This window comes from Canis lupus, chromosome 2, assembly GCF_011100685.1.
Source record: "Canis lupus familiaris isolate Mischka breed German Shepherd chromosome 2, alternate assembly UU_Cfam_GSD_1.0, whole genome shotgun sequence".
NCBI lineage: Eukaryota > Metazoa > Chordata > Mammalia > Carnivora > Canidae > Canis > Canis lupus.
In genome coordinates this window covers 83501521-83516933 of record NC_049223.1, presented here as the reverse complement: position 1 = coordinate 83516933, position 15413 = coordinate 83501521, and the positions used below count along the sequence as shown (strand labels likewise).

At 41.6% G+C, this 15413-nt stretch overlaps 1 protein-coding gene across 11 annotated transcripts in view; it reads left to right on the top strand.

The window, feature by feature from the left end:
- VPS13D (vacuolar protein sorting 13 homolog D) overlaps positions 1-15413 on the top strand; it is a 236970-nt gene that overhangs the window by 94055 nt on the left and 127502 nt on the right. For all 11 annotated transcript variants that reach the window (XM_038531969.1, XM_038531968.1, XM_038531967.1 and 8 more), the window contains 9 exons: positions 770-922; positions 2980-3115; positions 4243-4290; positions 6470-6620; positions 6716-6926; positions 10836-11083; positions 12597-12788; positions 13096-13222; positions 14758-14900. In XM_038531969.1, the coding sequence (XP_038387897.1) occupies positions 770-922; positions 2980-3115; positions 4243-4290; positions 6470-6620; positions 6716-6926; positions 10836-11083; positions 12597-12788; positions 13096-13222; positions 14758-14900 (1409 nt within the window). The remainder of the gene's footprint in view (positions 1-769; positions 923-2979; positions 3116-4242; positions 4291-6469; positions 6621-6715; positions 6927-10835; positions 11084-12596; positions 12789-13095; positions 13223-14757; positions 14901-15413) is intronic.

Below are 15413 nucleotides of genomic sequence, written 5' to 3'. Positions count from 1 at the left end.
AGGAAAAGTCATCCCATCTTTTCTCCTCCGTTCTCACCACTACCCCCTTTTAAAAGAAGCTGTATGTGGTAGTTAAACCAAACATCCTGCACTTTTCTTCCAAGACAGCTTTGAAAACACCTCCCATATTATCCTCACCAAGAATTATCTTCAAACCTAAAACAGTTCATGGCAGATGGAAGTGGGTGGAGTTTGGAGAACAAAAGAGCATTTACCTGGGCCTAGTGAGGATGTTCTCTATCAGCTGCCTGCCTGCCTAGACCTTGGCTCTACCCTCGGGGTACATGCTGATCTTTCCAGTTTAGGGAATGAGAGGTGCATGAAGTAAATAACAGAATTGGCCAATTTGAAGCCACATTTCTCCTGCTTCCACTAAGTATGGTAATGCCCCTGAGGAGGTGTTTGTTTTTTTTTTTTTAAAGCAGTTTAGGTCTGTTACATTCCAGATAGTAACTTAAAAACTACTTTTTAAAACTCCTGACTGTGTTTACCTGTATTTACGTCCCGATATGTACTGGACTCACTCGCTTGCTGGAGTAAGTGGTGGAGCAGTGTTAGCTTTCAGCTGTTTCTCAAGCTTTACTGAGGCTGTGATTGTCCCAGAGATGACTGCAGTTACCTCTTAGGTCATCCTGGTAGCCAGGCTCCCTGGGCTTCTGATGGGGATTGAGGTCCAGGAGGGGCTTCTGCACCCCCAGCATGGAGCTCCGGGTGAGAGGGAGTTGAGAGAGAAAGACGGCCAAGCTGGTGTTGTGTGATTTGGTTCCAGGGCTGCGCTGTCCCACAGTGGGAGTCCAGGGCTCGTCCCAGAAGGGAATGGAACATTTCTTGATGATGCTCACAATGTTAGTGAGTGGCGGGAAGTTCTCACGGGCGAAGAGATTCCCTTTGAATTCGAAGCAAGAGGAAAGCTAAGACACAGGTAAGGTGTGGTTCATTCTTTTCCTCCCCCCAAAATATACTGGGTAGATCTCTCTATTACAAGAGATTGTCCCTAGTATTTTGCCCTTTCCCTTGCCTTTGTTAATGATTTTAATGTTTGGTTTTGAAAAGCTATTTAGAAAACCCGTGTTTCCTTCTGCTATCTTGGGAATACACTTCTTTCATTAACAGTCCCTTTATTTGACATGAGGGATGATGGCCAGTGTGTTGCCCCTAATTTGAGGGATGTGCAGATGACGACACTCAAGTTCACTCAAGTTGTATACAAGCCTGGTTTTCAGGATGTAGTGGCGACATGGTTTCTTATGTTTTTACTTTATTTGAACGTTACTATGGTTGACACACAATGTTACATTAGTTTCAGGTATACAACATAGTGGTGTGGCAGCTCTACATTATCCTATGTTTGCTGCAAGTGTGACTACTGCCTGTCACCCTGCGGCACTATTACAGTGCCACCGACTGTATTCCTCATGCTGTACCTTTTCTCCTCGTGACTTGCTCACCTCATAACTGGAATGACATGCTATTCTTAAAAGGTTGTCAAAGCATGTTGATTTTGGTTTTAAGATGTGCGTGTGCTACATAGCACTTTCAGCAAGCAGGTGGGTTCAGGCAGCAGGGCCAGTCATGCTAAGAAATTCTGATTCTAAGAGGATAACAGTGACTCATCGAGGGAGACTGCCAGTTGGTCACTGTTGAAACAGCCAGGCAAAGGATTGGACTAAACACGAAAGAAGGTCTGTCTGGTTATGAGAGGTCCTAAAATGCCTTTTTTGCAGACATGTTTAAGGGGAAGGGCAATCCAGTGGATGGCGATAGGGTGAGACACTTGCATGTGAGCCTCCTATCCATTGTCAAGCAGAGCTGAAGTATCAGAGCTCGGCTTCGGCCGTCTGGCCTTATGCTTTCATGACGCTTTAAGTCTTTGTGTGCAAAGCTGCTCCCAAGTGAAACAGCTCTTCCTTGCGCACAGCTCGGACCAGCACACATGATTCTCTAGTGGCCAGCGTCCCGCACTTGTGGGCCTCCCAGTGATTACATAGGAAGAATAGTTTATACAGTCACCGTGCTGGGCACACGTACCTGGAGCCACAACAGAATTTCCAGGGATGAGTGGTAAGCGTGTTCCTGTTCCACAAAGTTCCTGGAGAAGCTAATTATAGAACTGCTGGCTGTATTTCTTCATCAGCACTGCCTCCGTTGCGTCAGGAAGGGTTTGACCTCTTTGTCATTTCCGTTTTAGCATACATGTCTAGTAACCCATTTTAAGTCCCACTGTTCTGCTTGAATTCATCAAAATAAATGCCTTCTCTGGCTTTTCCCTCCTTGGCACACGGTGCCCCACTCCTTCCCTCCCCCTTTCCTGTCAGCCTTAAATCCAGTTCCCCATTTTGGGCTTCTGGCTTGAATTAGGCAAAATCTAAAATAGAATTAAATGTGCAATTTCCTCCTGTTCCTCCCGTTCTGCCCGCTGCCTTCTGCTCCAATTTCAGCCGAGCACTTCAGCCCTAAAGCTCTGAGGGCTTCGTCTCTCATAACCTGTCTGTAGGCGTATAGGACTGAAGCCAAACAACCGAGTGGGGTTCTGAGAGATGTAGGATTTTCAACAAGGGAACCAAGAAGAAAATGTCATTTTATGCATTTCCGAGAGTGTGGTTATATGATGAAATTGCTGGTACAACACTTTTACTGGCCCACTGGAATGCTTTTAGCTGACGTCATTATTTTATAGAGGTGGGGGTGGGGGTGGCGTGCGGAAAGGACCCCGGCATGTGCGCAGGATTTGCAGAGTTTGTACAAAGGGAGGGTAAATGCCAGTCTTGCTCGGGCTTTACAGATCTTGCACGTTTGTTTTAAGTATAACACCCAGTTAAAATATTCTCTTGATTTTTCTTGCATTAGGTAACCACCAAAAGGCTTAGCCAAGGGGATTTTTATATCGTTATATAGTAAATCAGATTTGACTCTTTGCTTCTACTTTCCTTCCCTTTTTAAGATCATGCTTAACATCCTTTCCCCTGTTCTGCCTCATAGACACACCCACGACCTCCGGATTCATCAGCTGCAAGTGAGAGTGAACGGCTGGGAGCAAGTGAGCCCGGTGTCCGTGGACAAAGTGGGGACATTTTTCCGCTATGCAGCACCCGATAAGAATTCATCTTCCTCTACGGTGTGTGGCTCTAAAATTGGTGTTTTAGGGCACAATCTTGCCCCAGCCATGTGCCCTTAAAGCCAGAGACTAGGACACTTCAGCCTGTAACCTCGCTCTGGTGAAATTGTCTTGTTCCTCATTTCCCCTGGCTCTAGGAAGAAGACACAAGATTATTTGGGGTCAGGCATAGGGATTCATAGTTGCTACATAGGTCAGCCACCAGTGGTTAATTTCAGTAGAAAAAAAGATAGAAAATTAGTGTTAACACATACTACCTCATCTGTGCAGACCCATTTCATACTCAGTTGGCCCAATTGGCAGTTTACTAATCTGCCAAACATGTGTTGGCTCTACTTCCGCATATTGTCATGCTTCCTTTGTATACGATATTCTTTATATTTCTTGTAATGCTGTTCCTTGATCCTTCTAGCTCTTGTCTCCAAATTCTGCTTTCTGGCATAAAGACCAATGTCCACTGTTACTCATTTTCTGATCACACACCCTTTCACACACCCTTGCCCTAATGTTACCCCAGCCTGCAGTTAGGGGTTGAGGGCCTACCTGAGGAGAGACGCAGGCGGCCTCCCTGTCTGGAACGCGCAGGTGGAGGCTGGCATCCTGGCTGCTGTAGTGGTCATGGGCGCTCTCACCCACTGCTTAGCCATACTTTGTAGGATTACATTCCTTACTGGGGAGCCAGTGATGCGTCAGAAAGTGCAGATTGGCAAAGACATCGTAGCTTTCCTTGTGTTCCCTTTATTGATGAAAAATATCCTCAGAGAACGCTGTTCCTTCCTCTTCTTCTCTTGGACCCTAAGTTTCGTAGAAAAGGAGACTTTCTTTCCAGATTACGTTCCTGCCTAAATTTATGTCTAGTCATGAAAGGACTAATTCTCCCCAGAGATAGATACCTTTCTGTTGTATTGTTGTGTCATGGAGAAATTCTGTATATTTGGAATGATTGAAAAATCAGTATTACATTTCTCGTATCCTCTAAGATAAGATGTTTTCTTTTCATGGCAGACCATACTTTACTAAGATTATTTATAAATCCTATTCTTACAAGCAAATTACGTTGTCATTGAATTTAATGATGCCTGTAATCTTAGGTCTGTGCTGACTCTGACTTTTGGATTCTTTCTTAGATTGGCAGCCCAAGCAGCAGAACGAATATTATTCATCCGCAGGTTTATGTGAGTATGATTTTCCTGTGTCTACTGAGTATATACACTGCACTTGAACCATACATTGATGTCCTAGTGATCACAGGACTTTATGACCTGTGTGTGATTGGAATTGATCTTTGTCCTTTCCTATTAACAATTTACCTTCCTTTTATAAGAACTTTCAAAGAAATATTTTCACTAACTTGGTATATTAGACTGTTACGGGGAGGAGGAGAAAATGCAAATGTTGTGGTCCAGGTTTCCCTTCTCTTATTTCCTTTTTCTTTTCTTTCTTTCTTTCTTTCTTTTTTTTTTTTTTTTTTTTTTTTGAGAAAGAGACAGCATGCGAGTATGTGGGGGGAGGGGTGAAGTGGGGAGGGACAGAGGGAGAGGGGGAGAGAGCATCTTAAGCAGGCTCCACACCTAGTGCGGAGCCCAAAGCAGGGCTTGATCTCACAACCTGGAGATCAAGACCTGAACCAAAATTGAGAGTTGGACGCTAAACTGTCTGAGCCACCCAGGCTCCCCCGTTTTTTCTTTTAAGTTAAAATATAAATGAACCCTATGCAGCTATGTGCATTTCCCGGATTTTGGTCCCAAGATTGTAAAAGTAAATAAGAATGAAAAATAGTAAGTTTTATTTCCATTTAGCTTTAGAAACCTCAGCAGAGGATGATATTAAAAAACTGTCTTCAGAATTTTGCTTATAGTTTCTTCTTTCTGATGGTAGTAAGTTTTGAAATGTGAGATTTTTAAGTAAGCTTAGAGACAGCAGTGTCAAGATTTAAAATCATTCTTGGGCTTTGGCTCTCTTGGGGATTTACTAGGCTAGGTCAGTGGGAGCTTTGATATTTGTGCTGGGATTGTGTCCCTCTAAATACCCTCCAGAAAATGACAGTTTGCCTTTTCACTGGGATTTCATGGACGTCTTGATTCAAAACGAGCTCTTCGTTTTATTGTGCATTAGGTCGGTTTCCACATACTGTTTGTTTTAATAAAAATGTTGGTAGTAGGAAAAGCTTGGATGTGGTGTCATTTGTTTCTCCAATAAAAACAGCATTGTCAGTATGTTCTGAACACATTCAAAGAATGATAATTGCAGAAACCTTCTCTTTGGAGTACCTGATGTGGAGTTTGATACTTAAAAAACAAAAAAAAACTTCCCTGGCATTTGCTAGTAGAATGAAACGTGTGTTGAATGTCTGAATGAACATGTGGAAACAGAAAGTAGTGGCTGTAGCCCAAGACCAAAAATAAATTATTTCCCTCCACTCTGTTAAGTTTTGGAGCCTCGGTGTCCTGTTTGTGAAAGAGCAATTACTGAACAAAGCTGAAAAAGTTGCAGAGAAAGAGAAGTTTGATTTTTAAAGTCCTTTGAAAAACAAATGTTGTTTTTTCTGCAGGCGTGTCAACGAGCGGTGTATGGGTCTAGAGAGTAATTTTTATGACATTTAGGGGGAAAAAGTAATTATTGTTCCTGTGAAAGGCATACCAGTACAGACAGCTCTTTCTTACACACTCTCTGGATTTTACAAAGACAAGTTCTAACCTCAGAAGACTTCCTTCTGTTTTTCTGTGTGTGTTGGGCAGTATCCAGCCCATTGTTAGCGTTCAAGGAGTGTTTCTCACTTTAATGTTAATCTGGGAGAGAAATACCACAGAAGGTAAATCATTTTATGTTCTGCAAAGTCCTACCCCAGTGTTTCTAAACGTTTAGTTGCTTTGGATGATCTTTATTCCCCTCCAGTAGAGTTGAAAACAAGCCTCGTTCACAGTTTCCATATAAGGGCTGATGTGTAGGAACCCAAGGGCATTGTGAATGAAGGGTAATTTCCAGCAGACAGTTTCTTATCAAATTGCAGGAAGTTTGGAAGATTTAATAGGTTATTATGGGTCTTAGTTACTTTATAATGTGTCTAGAGGCCTAAGACTGATTTTTCTTTGTGACACATTTTGTGATACCACATCTGAGTAGAGTATCTGTTTTTCTAGAAATGTTTAGAATTGGCTGTTTTAACAGTGTGTATCTATAGCATATTCACTTCTATTAAAGATGAATGGTTTTAGGGCTTAATGACTAATTTCACTGAAGGGTTCTAGTAATAATAAGATGCTTTTGATTTAGGCACTCTGGTTGGTATTGTTGTATTTTGTGTGTTTTTTCAAGAGCACAGCTATGACACTTTTATTCCTGTGTTTTTTGCAGTTCTCTTCACTCCCACCTGTCCGGGTGGTCTTTGCTGTGACAATGGAGGGCAGTGCTCGGAAAGTAATCACTGTCCGATCTGCCCTCATTGTGAAGAACAGGCTTGAGACACCAATGGAACTAAGACTGGATAGCCCATCAGCTCCAGACAGTGAGTTTTGCCATGGTCTTCCTTTATCTTGAGAGGGTCAAACTTTTGGGTGGAAGACCATTCCCTAAAGATGCTGACCCTTTTTTCTGTGGCAGAGCCTGTGGTGCTTCCCGCGATCATGCCCGGGGATTCATTTGCTGTACCTTTACATCTCACTTCTTGGCGGCTACAGGCCCGGCCTAAAGGATTGGGTGTATTTTTCTGTAAGGCTCCTATTCACTGGACCAATGTAGTGAAGGCTGCAGAGGTTAGCAGCAGCAAACGAGAATGCCACTCTATGGACTTGGACAAAAGCCGATTCTTCAGGTATGCACAACACTGCAATGGCGTGTAAATTTTCCTTTTTAAAAAGATATTCATTCTCTCTCTGAGGACTCTTAGTGATTCAGTTGTGCTCGTTTAAAACCCTAAAGTTCTTATTCCTTAAGTTCTTATGTTAGAGCTAATAAGGCTTCGAGGGTTAATCTTTGGTGGGTATGCGACTGTTGCTTATCATCTGATATTTATGGGAGAAGCAACCAGCAAGCACACTACTCACAAGATAAGAAACTTGTATGTGTGCATCAGCATAAAAAGAGGACATGCAGAGAGGGAAGTAAAAAGTATTAGCCAGTACCTATTTCTAAATTGAGACTCAGAATCTTGGGGGTGGAAGTTTTTCAAATGACAGATTTCAAAGGAATTTGGAGGAAGGCTCATGCACCTAGTACTGACTTGCCTTGGGGACCTTAACAAAATTATCTAATCATTGAGACTCTTGTTTTCCCCTTCTGAAGCATATAGGTAGTACATTTCTAGATTCAATGTTGGAAAAAACACTGGATTGGTATTGTTCAATCCTTCTAAACTTAGACTTTAAACTTACTTAGATCAGAGACTATCAGCTTTAGTTTTCTCTTTAGTGAAGACAGGCATTCATTTACTTTAAACTTCTAGAAGAGGTGCAAGAATAATGTAAAGAATTCTAGTATGCCCTTTACCCTGATTGGCCAGTGGTTAATGGACTGAAGGGAGAAATGAATAAATACGCAGCCATAATGGAGTGTTTAACAGTTTCCTATCAATGATTTATAAAAACAAACATCAAAGATTTGAATAGTGCTGTCCATCAGTGTATGTCATAATTGGCATTTATAAAGCACTTTAACAACTCCAGATCGTATACTCACTTCAAGTATATATGGAATAATTATCAAGAGAGACCGTCTACTGGGCCATAACACAAAGATCAATAAATATTAAAAGAATTGAAACCATACACAATAAATCTCATCACAATAGGATTAAACTGGGCATCAGTAACAGTAAGATGCCTGTAAAATCCCTAAATATTTGGAAATGAAACATTAGATTTCTAAATAACCCAAGGGTCAAAAAAGAAATCACAAAGGAAATTAAAAATATTTTGAACTGAACAATAATAACAACTAGACATTAAAATGTGGGGGAAGCAGCAAAAGCTGTTCTATAGAGGAATGTATAGGTTTTGTGTTTTGTGGTTTTTTTGAGAAATGTGTAGCTTTTAATGCTCTTATAAGAAAATAAGGAAGATGGAAAATCACTGGTCTAAGCTTCTGCCTTAAGGTAGAAAAGGAAGAGCACATTAAAACAAACAAATAGAGAAAGAACCTGATAAAAGTAAATGTGGAAATCAATGAAATAGAAAACAAACAATAGAGAAAAATTAGCAGTGTCAAGTTGGCCTTTTGAAAAGATTAATAAATTTGATAAATAATAAGATTGATCAAGGAGAAAAGAGAACATACAGATTACTGATAGAAGGAATGAAAAGAGGAGACATTATTATAGATTCTATAGACATTAAAAGGAGACTCTACGAATAATTTTATACAAATTCCACTCTGGAATGACAGATTTCTTAAAAAAGATGATCAAAACTGACCCAATGAAGAAACAGAAAATCCAAATAGTCCAATATCTCTTAAAGAAATTAATTTTTCGGGGATCCCTGGGTGGCACAGCGGTTTAGCGCCTGCCTTTGGCCCAGGGCGTGATCCTGGAGACCCGGTATTGAATCCCACGTCAGGCTCCCAGTGCATGGAGCCTGCTTCTCCCTCTGCCTATGTCTCTGCCTCTCTCTCTCTCTCTGTGTGACTATCATAAATAAATGAAAAAAAAATTAAAAAAAAAAGAAATCAATTTTTCAATAAAAAGCCTTCCCAGAATAAAGACTCTAGGTCCACATGGCTCCACCAGTGAGTTCGCCAGACATTTTAAGAAGAAATAGCACCAGTTCAAGTCTTTTGGAAAGCAGAGCAGGAGGAAACAGTTCCTATTCATTTTATGAGGCCACATATACCTGATACCAAAACTGACATATATATTATTGAATAAAGAGAGAGAGGGAACTATAAACCAATATTTCCCCAAGAGATACAAAAATTCTGTTTTTTTTTTTTTTTTAAGATTTTATTTATTCATGAGAGACACAGAGAGAAAGGCAGAGACACAGGCAGAGGGAGAAGCAGGCTCCATGCAGGGAGCCCAGCGTGGGACTTGATCCCGGGTGTTCAGGATCACGCCCTGGGCTGAAGGCAGTGCTAAACCGCTGAGCCACCGGGGCTGCCCGAGATACAAAAATTCTTAACAAAATATTACCAAATAGAAATCCAGCAAGTGAGGTTTATTTTAGGAATGTAAGATTATATTAACATTTGAAAATTGATAAATGTAACTTCCCATATTAACCCAAAAAGACTAAAAGAAAAAACCCATCAGATTATCTCATTAAATGCCAAACAAACAAACAAACAAACAAACAAACAAAAAGCACTTGATAAAATTCAACACCCAGTACAGGCAGCTGTACTCGGCAAATGAGGAACCGAAAAGAATTTTTTCAGTTTGTTTAAGGACATCTGTTATAAACCTACAGAAACCTACAGCTACCGTCATACTTAATGGTGAAACCTTAAACTTTTTTTCCTTGAGATTGAGAACCAGCCACTCCATATGATATTGCCATAGTAGTCCTAGCTGTTGCAATAAGGATAAACAGGAAATTGAGAAAGCTTAAAGATCTGAAAAGAACTAAAACAATATATGCAAATGACACATATATATAGAGAACCATAGACTACATAGGAAAATTATGAGGCTTCATAAATTTATCAAGATTTCAGGATTTGAGATCAACCTACAGAAATCAATTGTATTCTTTTTTTTTCTTTTTCTTTCTTTTTTTTTTTTTTTTTTTAGGATTTTTATTTATTTGAGAGAGACAGAGATAGTGACAGAAAGAGTACAAGCTAGGAGGAGAGGGAGAAGCAGACTCCCAGCTGAGCAGGAAATCCAACACAGGGTTCCATCCCAGGACTCTGGGGTCATGACCTGATCCAAAGGCAGACGCTCAACTGCCTGAGCCACCCAGGCGCTCCTCAATTGTATTCTTATATTCTAGCCATGAACAATTGGAAATTAAAATAATGCTACTTACAGTAGCATCAAAAATCATAATTACCCAGAACTCAATCTAAGGAATTATGTACCAGTTCTCTATGCCAGAAATGACAAAACCTTGTCAAGAGATAGTAAAGAAAACCCAATAACTAAGTGGAAAGATAACCAAGTTCATGGATTGGAAGACTCGATATTGTTAGGATTTCCATGCTCACTAAATTGATATGAAGATACAACCCAGTTGGCTATCTGCAACCCAATTAGCCATCAACAGGATGATGAATAAATAAAAAGCGGTATATTCATCCATTGGCATGTGGATCAAATTACTGATGCATACAACAGCTCAACTGTATCTTGTAGAAACTCCATGTGACACAAAAAAACCAGACAGAGAGTGGTATATACTGTATTGTTCTATTTACGTGCAGTTCAAGAACAGGTTCAACCAATCTATAAGTGTGGTAAGTGTCAGACAGTGGTTGCGTCTTTGTTGGGAGAGGATATGGACTGGAAAGGGATGGGAGGGTACTTTCTGGAGTGAAAAATTGTATAACTGGTTTTGGGTAGCAGTTAGGTATACATATTTGTCAAAACTCACCAAACTGAACATTTAAAATTATCCATTTTATTGTGATTTAATTATACCTCAGTATATGTGTTTGGATTGAAAATTGCAAATATCTTAACTGAATTACTGAACCATGTTTACATTATGCTTTCTCATACTCCACTAAGAAAAAATTCAAGTTCTTTATTTAGGCCAATGGTTTTTACAGTATTTTGTCTTCATAGGTTTTGTGTGGCCATAAAGAAGGAGAATTACCCGGATTATATGCCCTCAAACATATTTTCTGACAGTGCAAAACAGATCTTCAGACAACCTGGGCATACCATATATCTCCTGCCAACTGTGGTCATCTGCAACTTGCTACCTTGTGAACTTGACTTTTATGTTAAAGGGATGCCAATTAATGGGACTCTGAAACCTGGCAAAGAGGTGGCCCTCCACACAGCTGATACATCCCAGAACATTGAACTGGGTGAGGGTTTAGTCAAAGAATCATTGGGTGGTAATTCTATGGGAATGTCACTAAATGTTTTGTGATCATTTGATAAAGATTTTAGAGAAATTACAGCACATATGATGTGTCAGTAACCCTGCTCAAGGGATTTATTACGGTTAAAAAAAAAAAAACTTCTTAGACAATTATCAAAAGAAAAAACAACAAATCCAAAAGATATATAGAGGAAGTACTCAACAGAGCCTGTTTTCTTACGTTGCTCATTTGATGTGTGACTATCGGAAGTCATTTCATCTTTTGAAACCATGCTTTATTCCTAGCTGTAAAATGAGCAAAATTGTAGGTCTCTCCTTTTTTCCAGAAGGGAGAAAACGTGTACTCGGCACACACTGTACTCCAGACGTTAAATCAGGTGTTTTCACACGTGATCTCATGTAACCGTTATAGCAGTAGTTGTTTATATCCTGTTTACTGATGAAGAAATTGAGGTTTGGGTTGTTTTATCTAGCAGGTAATTTTCAGCCACAGGGATGAATCAGTCCTAAATTTGCAGCACTTAAGGCAAAGTGAGGAATTTAGAGTTTGGGCAGGACATATGTTGTTTTAAGTCTGTTGTAGACACATTGAAATAATGATGATGGAAGTATTTTTGTTGCTACAGCTGCGTGAGTGACCTCATTGTGTCCTCTCATTCAATCTTCACACAACTCCTGTCACAGGCTGACAGCTGTTGGCCCCATTTTACAGATGAGGAGCCTCAGACTTACTGGACTTAAGCAGTGTGTTCAGCGGTGACGAGTTTACATTTCAGTGAATATATAAATCCTTGAGCTTGATGTAGAAGAGCAAAAACAGTGCAGTGCTAGTGGTCTGTTCTAAGAAAGCAGATCCCTGCTCTGACATTTAAATATGTCTTTAACAAATTTTCCTGGAGCCCTGTAATGTGGACATGTCCCCACCCCCACCCCACCACCACTGCACGCACACACAGCACTCCTCTCTTCCCAGTCACGCTCCATGTGATGGTCACTTTTAATAACCACGCGGCCACACACCTACCAGTATTCTCCTCATTTGGCAGAGGATATACCACGAGGTTAGCTTGCCGCCCAGCACACAGCTGGCAAGGACAGACCGGGAATTGGAATTGGAATTGCCAAGACTGGGTCTTGGGCAGTGGGACTGCAGAAGACCTTACCTGTTAGCCTGTCCTTGCCTTTCCTGGGTTTGAGGTACCTGCCCAGCTCAGGGCCTGTTGAGTAGTAAGCTCATGGGGATCATTGATAGCTTTTTGATATTTTCATCCTTTTGATAATGGAGTTTAAACTCCCGTGTTCCTTCCAGGCCATCTGATTTGCTTCATACTTACTCTTGCCCCAGCTAAAGGAAAATGGCCATTCCAATAAGATTTTTGCCAGTTACATATGTAGTTACTGATTTTTCCAAAAGGAATCCAATTTTGTTTGGCTGTGGGCTATTTTGATAAACTACAGTGAGAACCCAGGCAGACAGTAGCTTGTATCTTCTTTAGGGGTATCACTGGAGAATTTCCCACTCTGTAAAGAATTGCTCATTCCACCGGGAACCCAAAACTACATGGTAAGAATGCGACTCTATGACATCAACCGTCGGCAGCTGAACCTCACCATCCGGATTGTGTGTCGAGCAGAAGGATCCTTAAAGATCTTCATTTCTGCTCCATATTGGTTGATTAACAAAACAGGTATGTACAGAGGCCGCTCAAGTAGGCCTTTGGCGTTGGTCATGGGAATTCAGATTTATTTGCTCAGCCAACCGAATGGAGCCAATGCAAATAGATGACTTCAACAGTCTAAGCTGCTGAAACTCTCCTGCTTCCATAATAAGTGCTTCATCATGGTCAGAACTGTCCTTTCAGACAACAGACTGAGCCCAGCAAATAAATTCAATTTTCACGATTCTCCCCCTTGACAATTTTTCCCTTTACCATCTACATCTGTCTTGCATAGACTGGGTGGGACTGATGTAAGCTGTCCCCCTCCTTCCTAAAGGGTTACCACTGATCTTCAGACAGGACAACACAAAGACAGATGCTGCAGGTCAGTTTGAGGAACACGAGCTGGCCCGGAGCCTGAGCCCTCTCTTATTCTGCTACGCTGACAAAGAGCAGCCAAACCTGTGAGTACAGTTATTTATGGAAGGGGGAAATAAGCTCCTAGGCGAGGGAAAAAATTAGCAAAGGCTATAGTATATCCGTGTAAGTCGAAATATACTGTAGATAACAATCCTGACTTGGCAGGGGAATAGGACCATGACCTAATGGGATTTTTTCGGATCTAATTTCTGTGTCACTTGATATTGAAAATAAACCATTTGGTGGGTTTATAATGAAAGCTAGTTTTATTTTACATGTTTTGAAGTAGTGCTATTCATAACCCTGCCAATGAGGAGCACCCACGTGTTCCCTTCCTCCACTGCACGGTTTTCCCCTGCGCAGAGCCGTCAGCGGGGCAGCAGAGCTGGCATCCAAGGGGACTTAGCCTGGCCCTTTGGTAAAATGTCTGCCGCGCCAACCCAGCCTAGGTCGTTTTGTGTGAGGTTTTAGAGTCCATCTCTTTTACCCTTGAAATAAATGGCACCACTTCAAGATTCAGAGCACTCGCGTGTTTAAAGGCAGGAAGGAGCAACGGTGGTGAGATTTAGGTGACCTGGCCTTTGTGCATGTGGTAGAAGCATGAATTCCCTTTTGTTCTTGGTTTTGATGTTCTGCTTTTTATAGGAGTCTTCTCATTTGGAGCCTTCCTCAAGGGGAGCGCATCTGATAACGTTCCAGTGCCAACCCCTGCTGCGTAGTTCTTGTGGGCCGCAGCCTTCCTAGGAAGGAGTGGTCTCAGGTTGACTGGGGACTTACTGGACATGGCAGGAGATACAGACAACCAACCATCTGACACAGTGTCACGCCTTTCCTGAGACAATTCTGACAGTTTTAGATCAAGGACTTGACACTGGTGATGCAGCTTGACTTATTTAGGGAACTCACAGTTCACAAAGCATTTCCCCTCGCCCATCACATCCCCGTGGATTAGGCAGGGCAGGAAAGTGTTTTATTTTACAGTGAGGAAACTGAGGTTCCGAACAAACTACCCGTCCTGGGTTATGTGGCTTGTTAGTAGTAGAGCCGGTACACACATTCAGGAGTTCTGTATCCAGGATTCATGACAAGACATTGGCCAACCAGACAGCGCTTCGCCGTTGTAAGAGTACCAGGCCTGAGAAAGAAGGTTGTGCCTTCTGTACATAGTTTCCTGGTGTGCACGGAGTCGTGTGCGCACTTGTCTCATACAGTCAAGTTATTTCATGAATCCTTGAAACACCTGAGATAGTAAAGGATCAGATTCGAATCCTTGTTTCTCAGAGGAATAAAGTATCGTAGTCCTTTCCTCATGATTTATGCCCACAGAATCCTAATGTTTTCTCTGAACGTGTCCAGGTGTAGATGTCCATACATTTCACACATTGAGTAACTGTGGCTGCCTCAAAGGTAAGAGTCTTGACCACTAGCTGATTGCCCTTCTGTGTTGGGGAATCACACGAAAGTGAGGAAGAGTCAGTGTCAGAGTTCTGGTTTTGGGTGATCGTGTTTCCTGATTAGAGCAGATAAGTAAGACTTTCTTACAGATGAATACATATATCTCTGCTTTTCTGCCCCACAGCTGCACGATGAGAATCGGAAGGGGGATTCATCCTGAAGGCATGCCGGGCTGGTGCCAGGGCTTCTCACTGGATGGTGGTAGTGGTGTCCGAGCTTTGAAAGTCATCCAGCAAGGAAACCGCCCAGGGCTGATCTATAACATTGGTGGGTTACATTTGGAGCAGCAGGAGAATCAGAACCATTGGCCGATGACCTCAGGCTTGGAGGAATAAGCTGGCCATACATTTTGGCCTGGCTGCAAGTGGTGATACTCTCATTTGGCATTGGGTCAGGTATCTGTTCTCTGAATGCTAGATTGATATCAACGCAGATCTGTTCTCCTAGGGATCTAAGGAGCCACCTAAACACTGCCCTTTTGAGGTCTGGGGCTCTGTTTAATTTCAGACTCACCTGTGTCAGGAAAGTATCAGTTTGGCTTGAATCCTTGTTTTTCATGGGAATAATAGGAACACTTAGAATGCTTTTCATCCTCCAAGCATTTCCCACGCATTCATTAAAACTTGCAAACCCTAAGAGGGTAAGGAGCATTGTTCTCCTTGAAACTGAAGCAGAGAGGTTAAGTGACTTGCCCAGATGCAAAGGACAAGTCTGGGTCAGAAGTAGGATTATGATTGGGGGGTACACATTTGAAGCAGAAAATGTAATAAAGTGTACTTA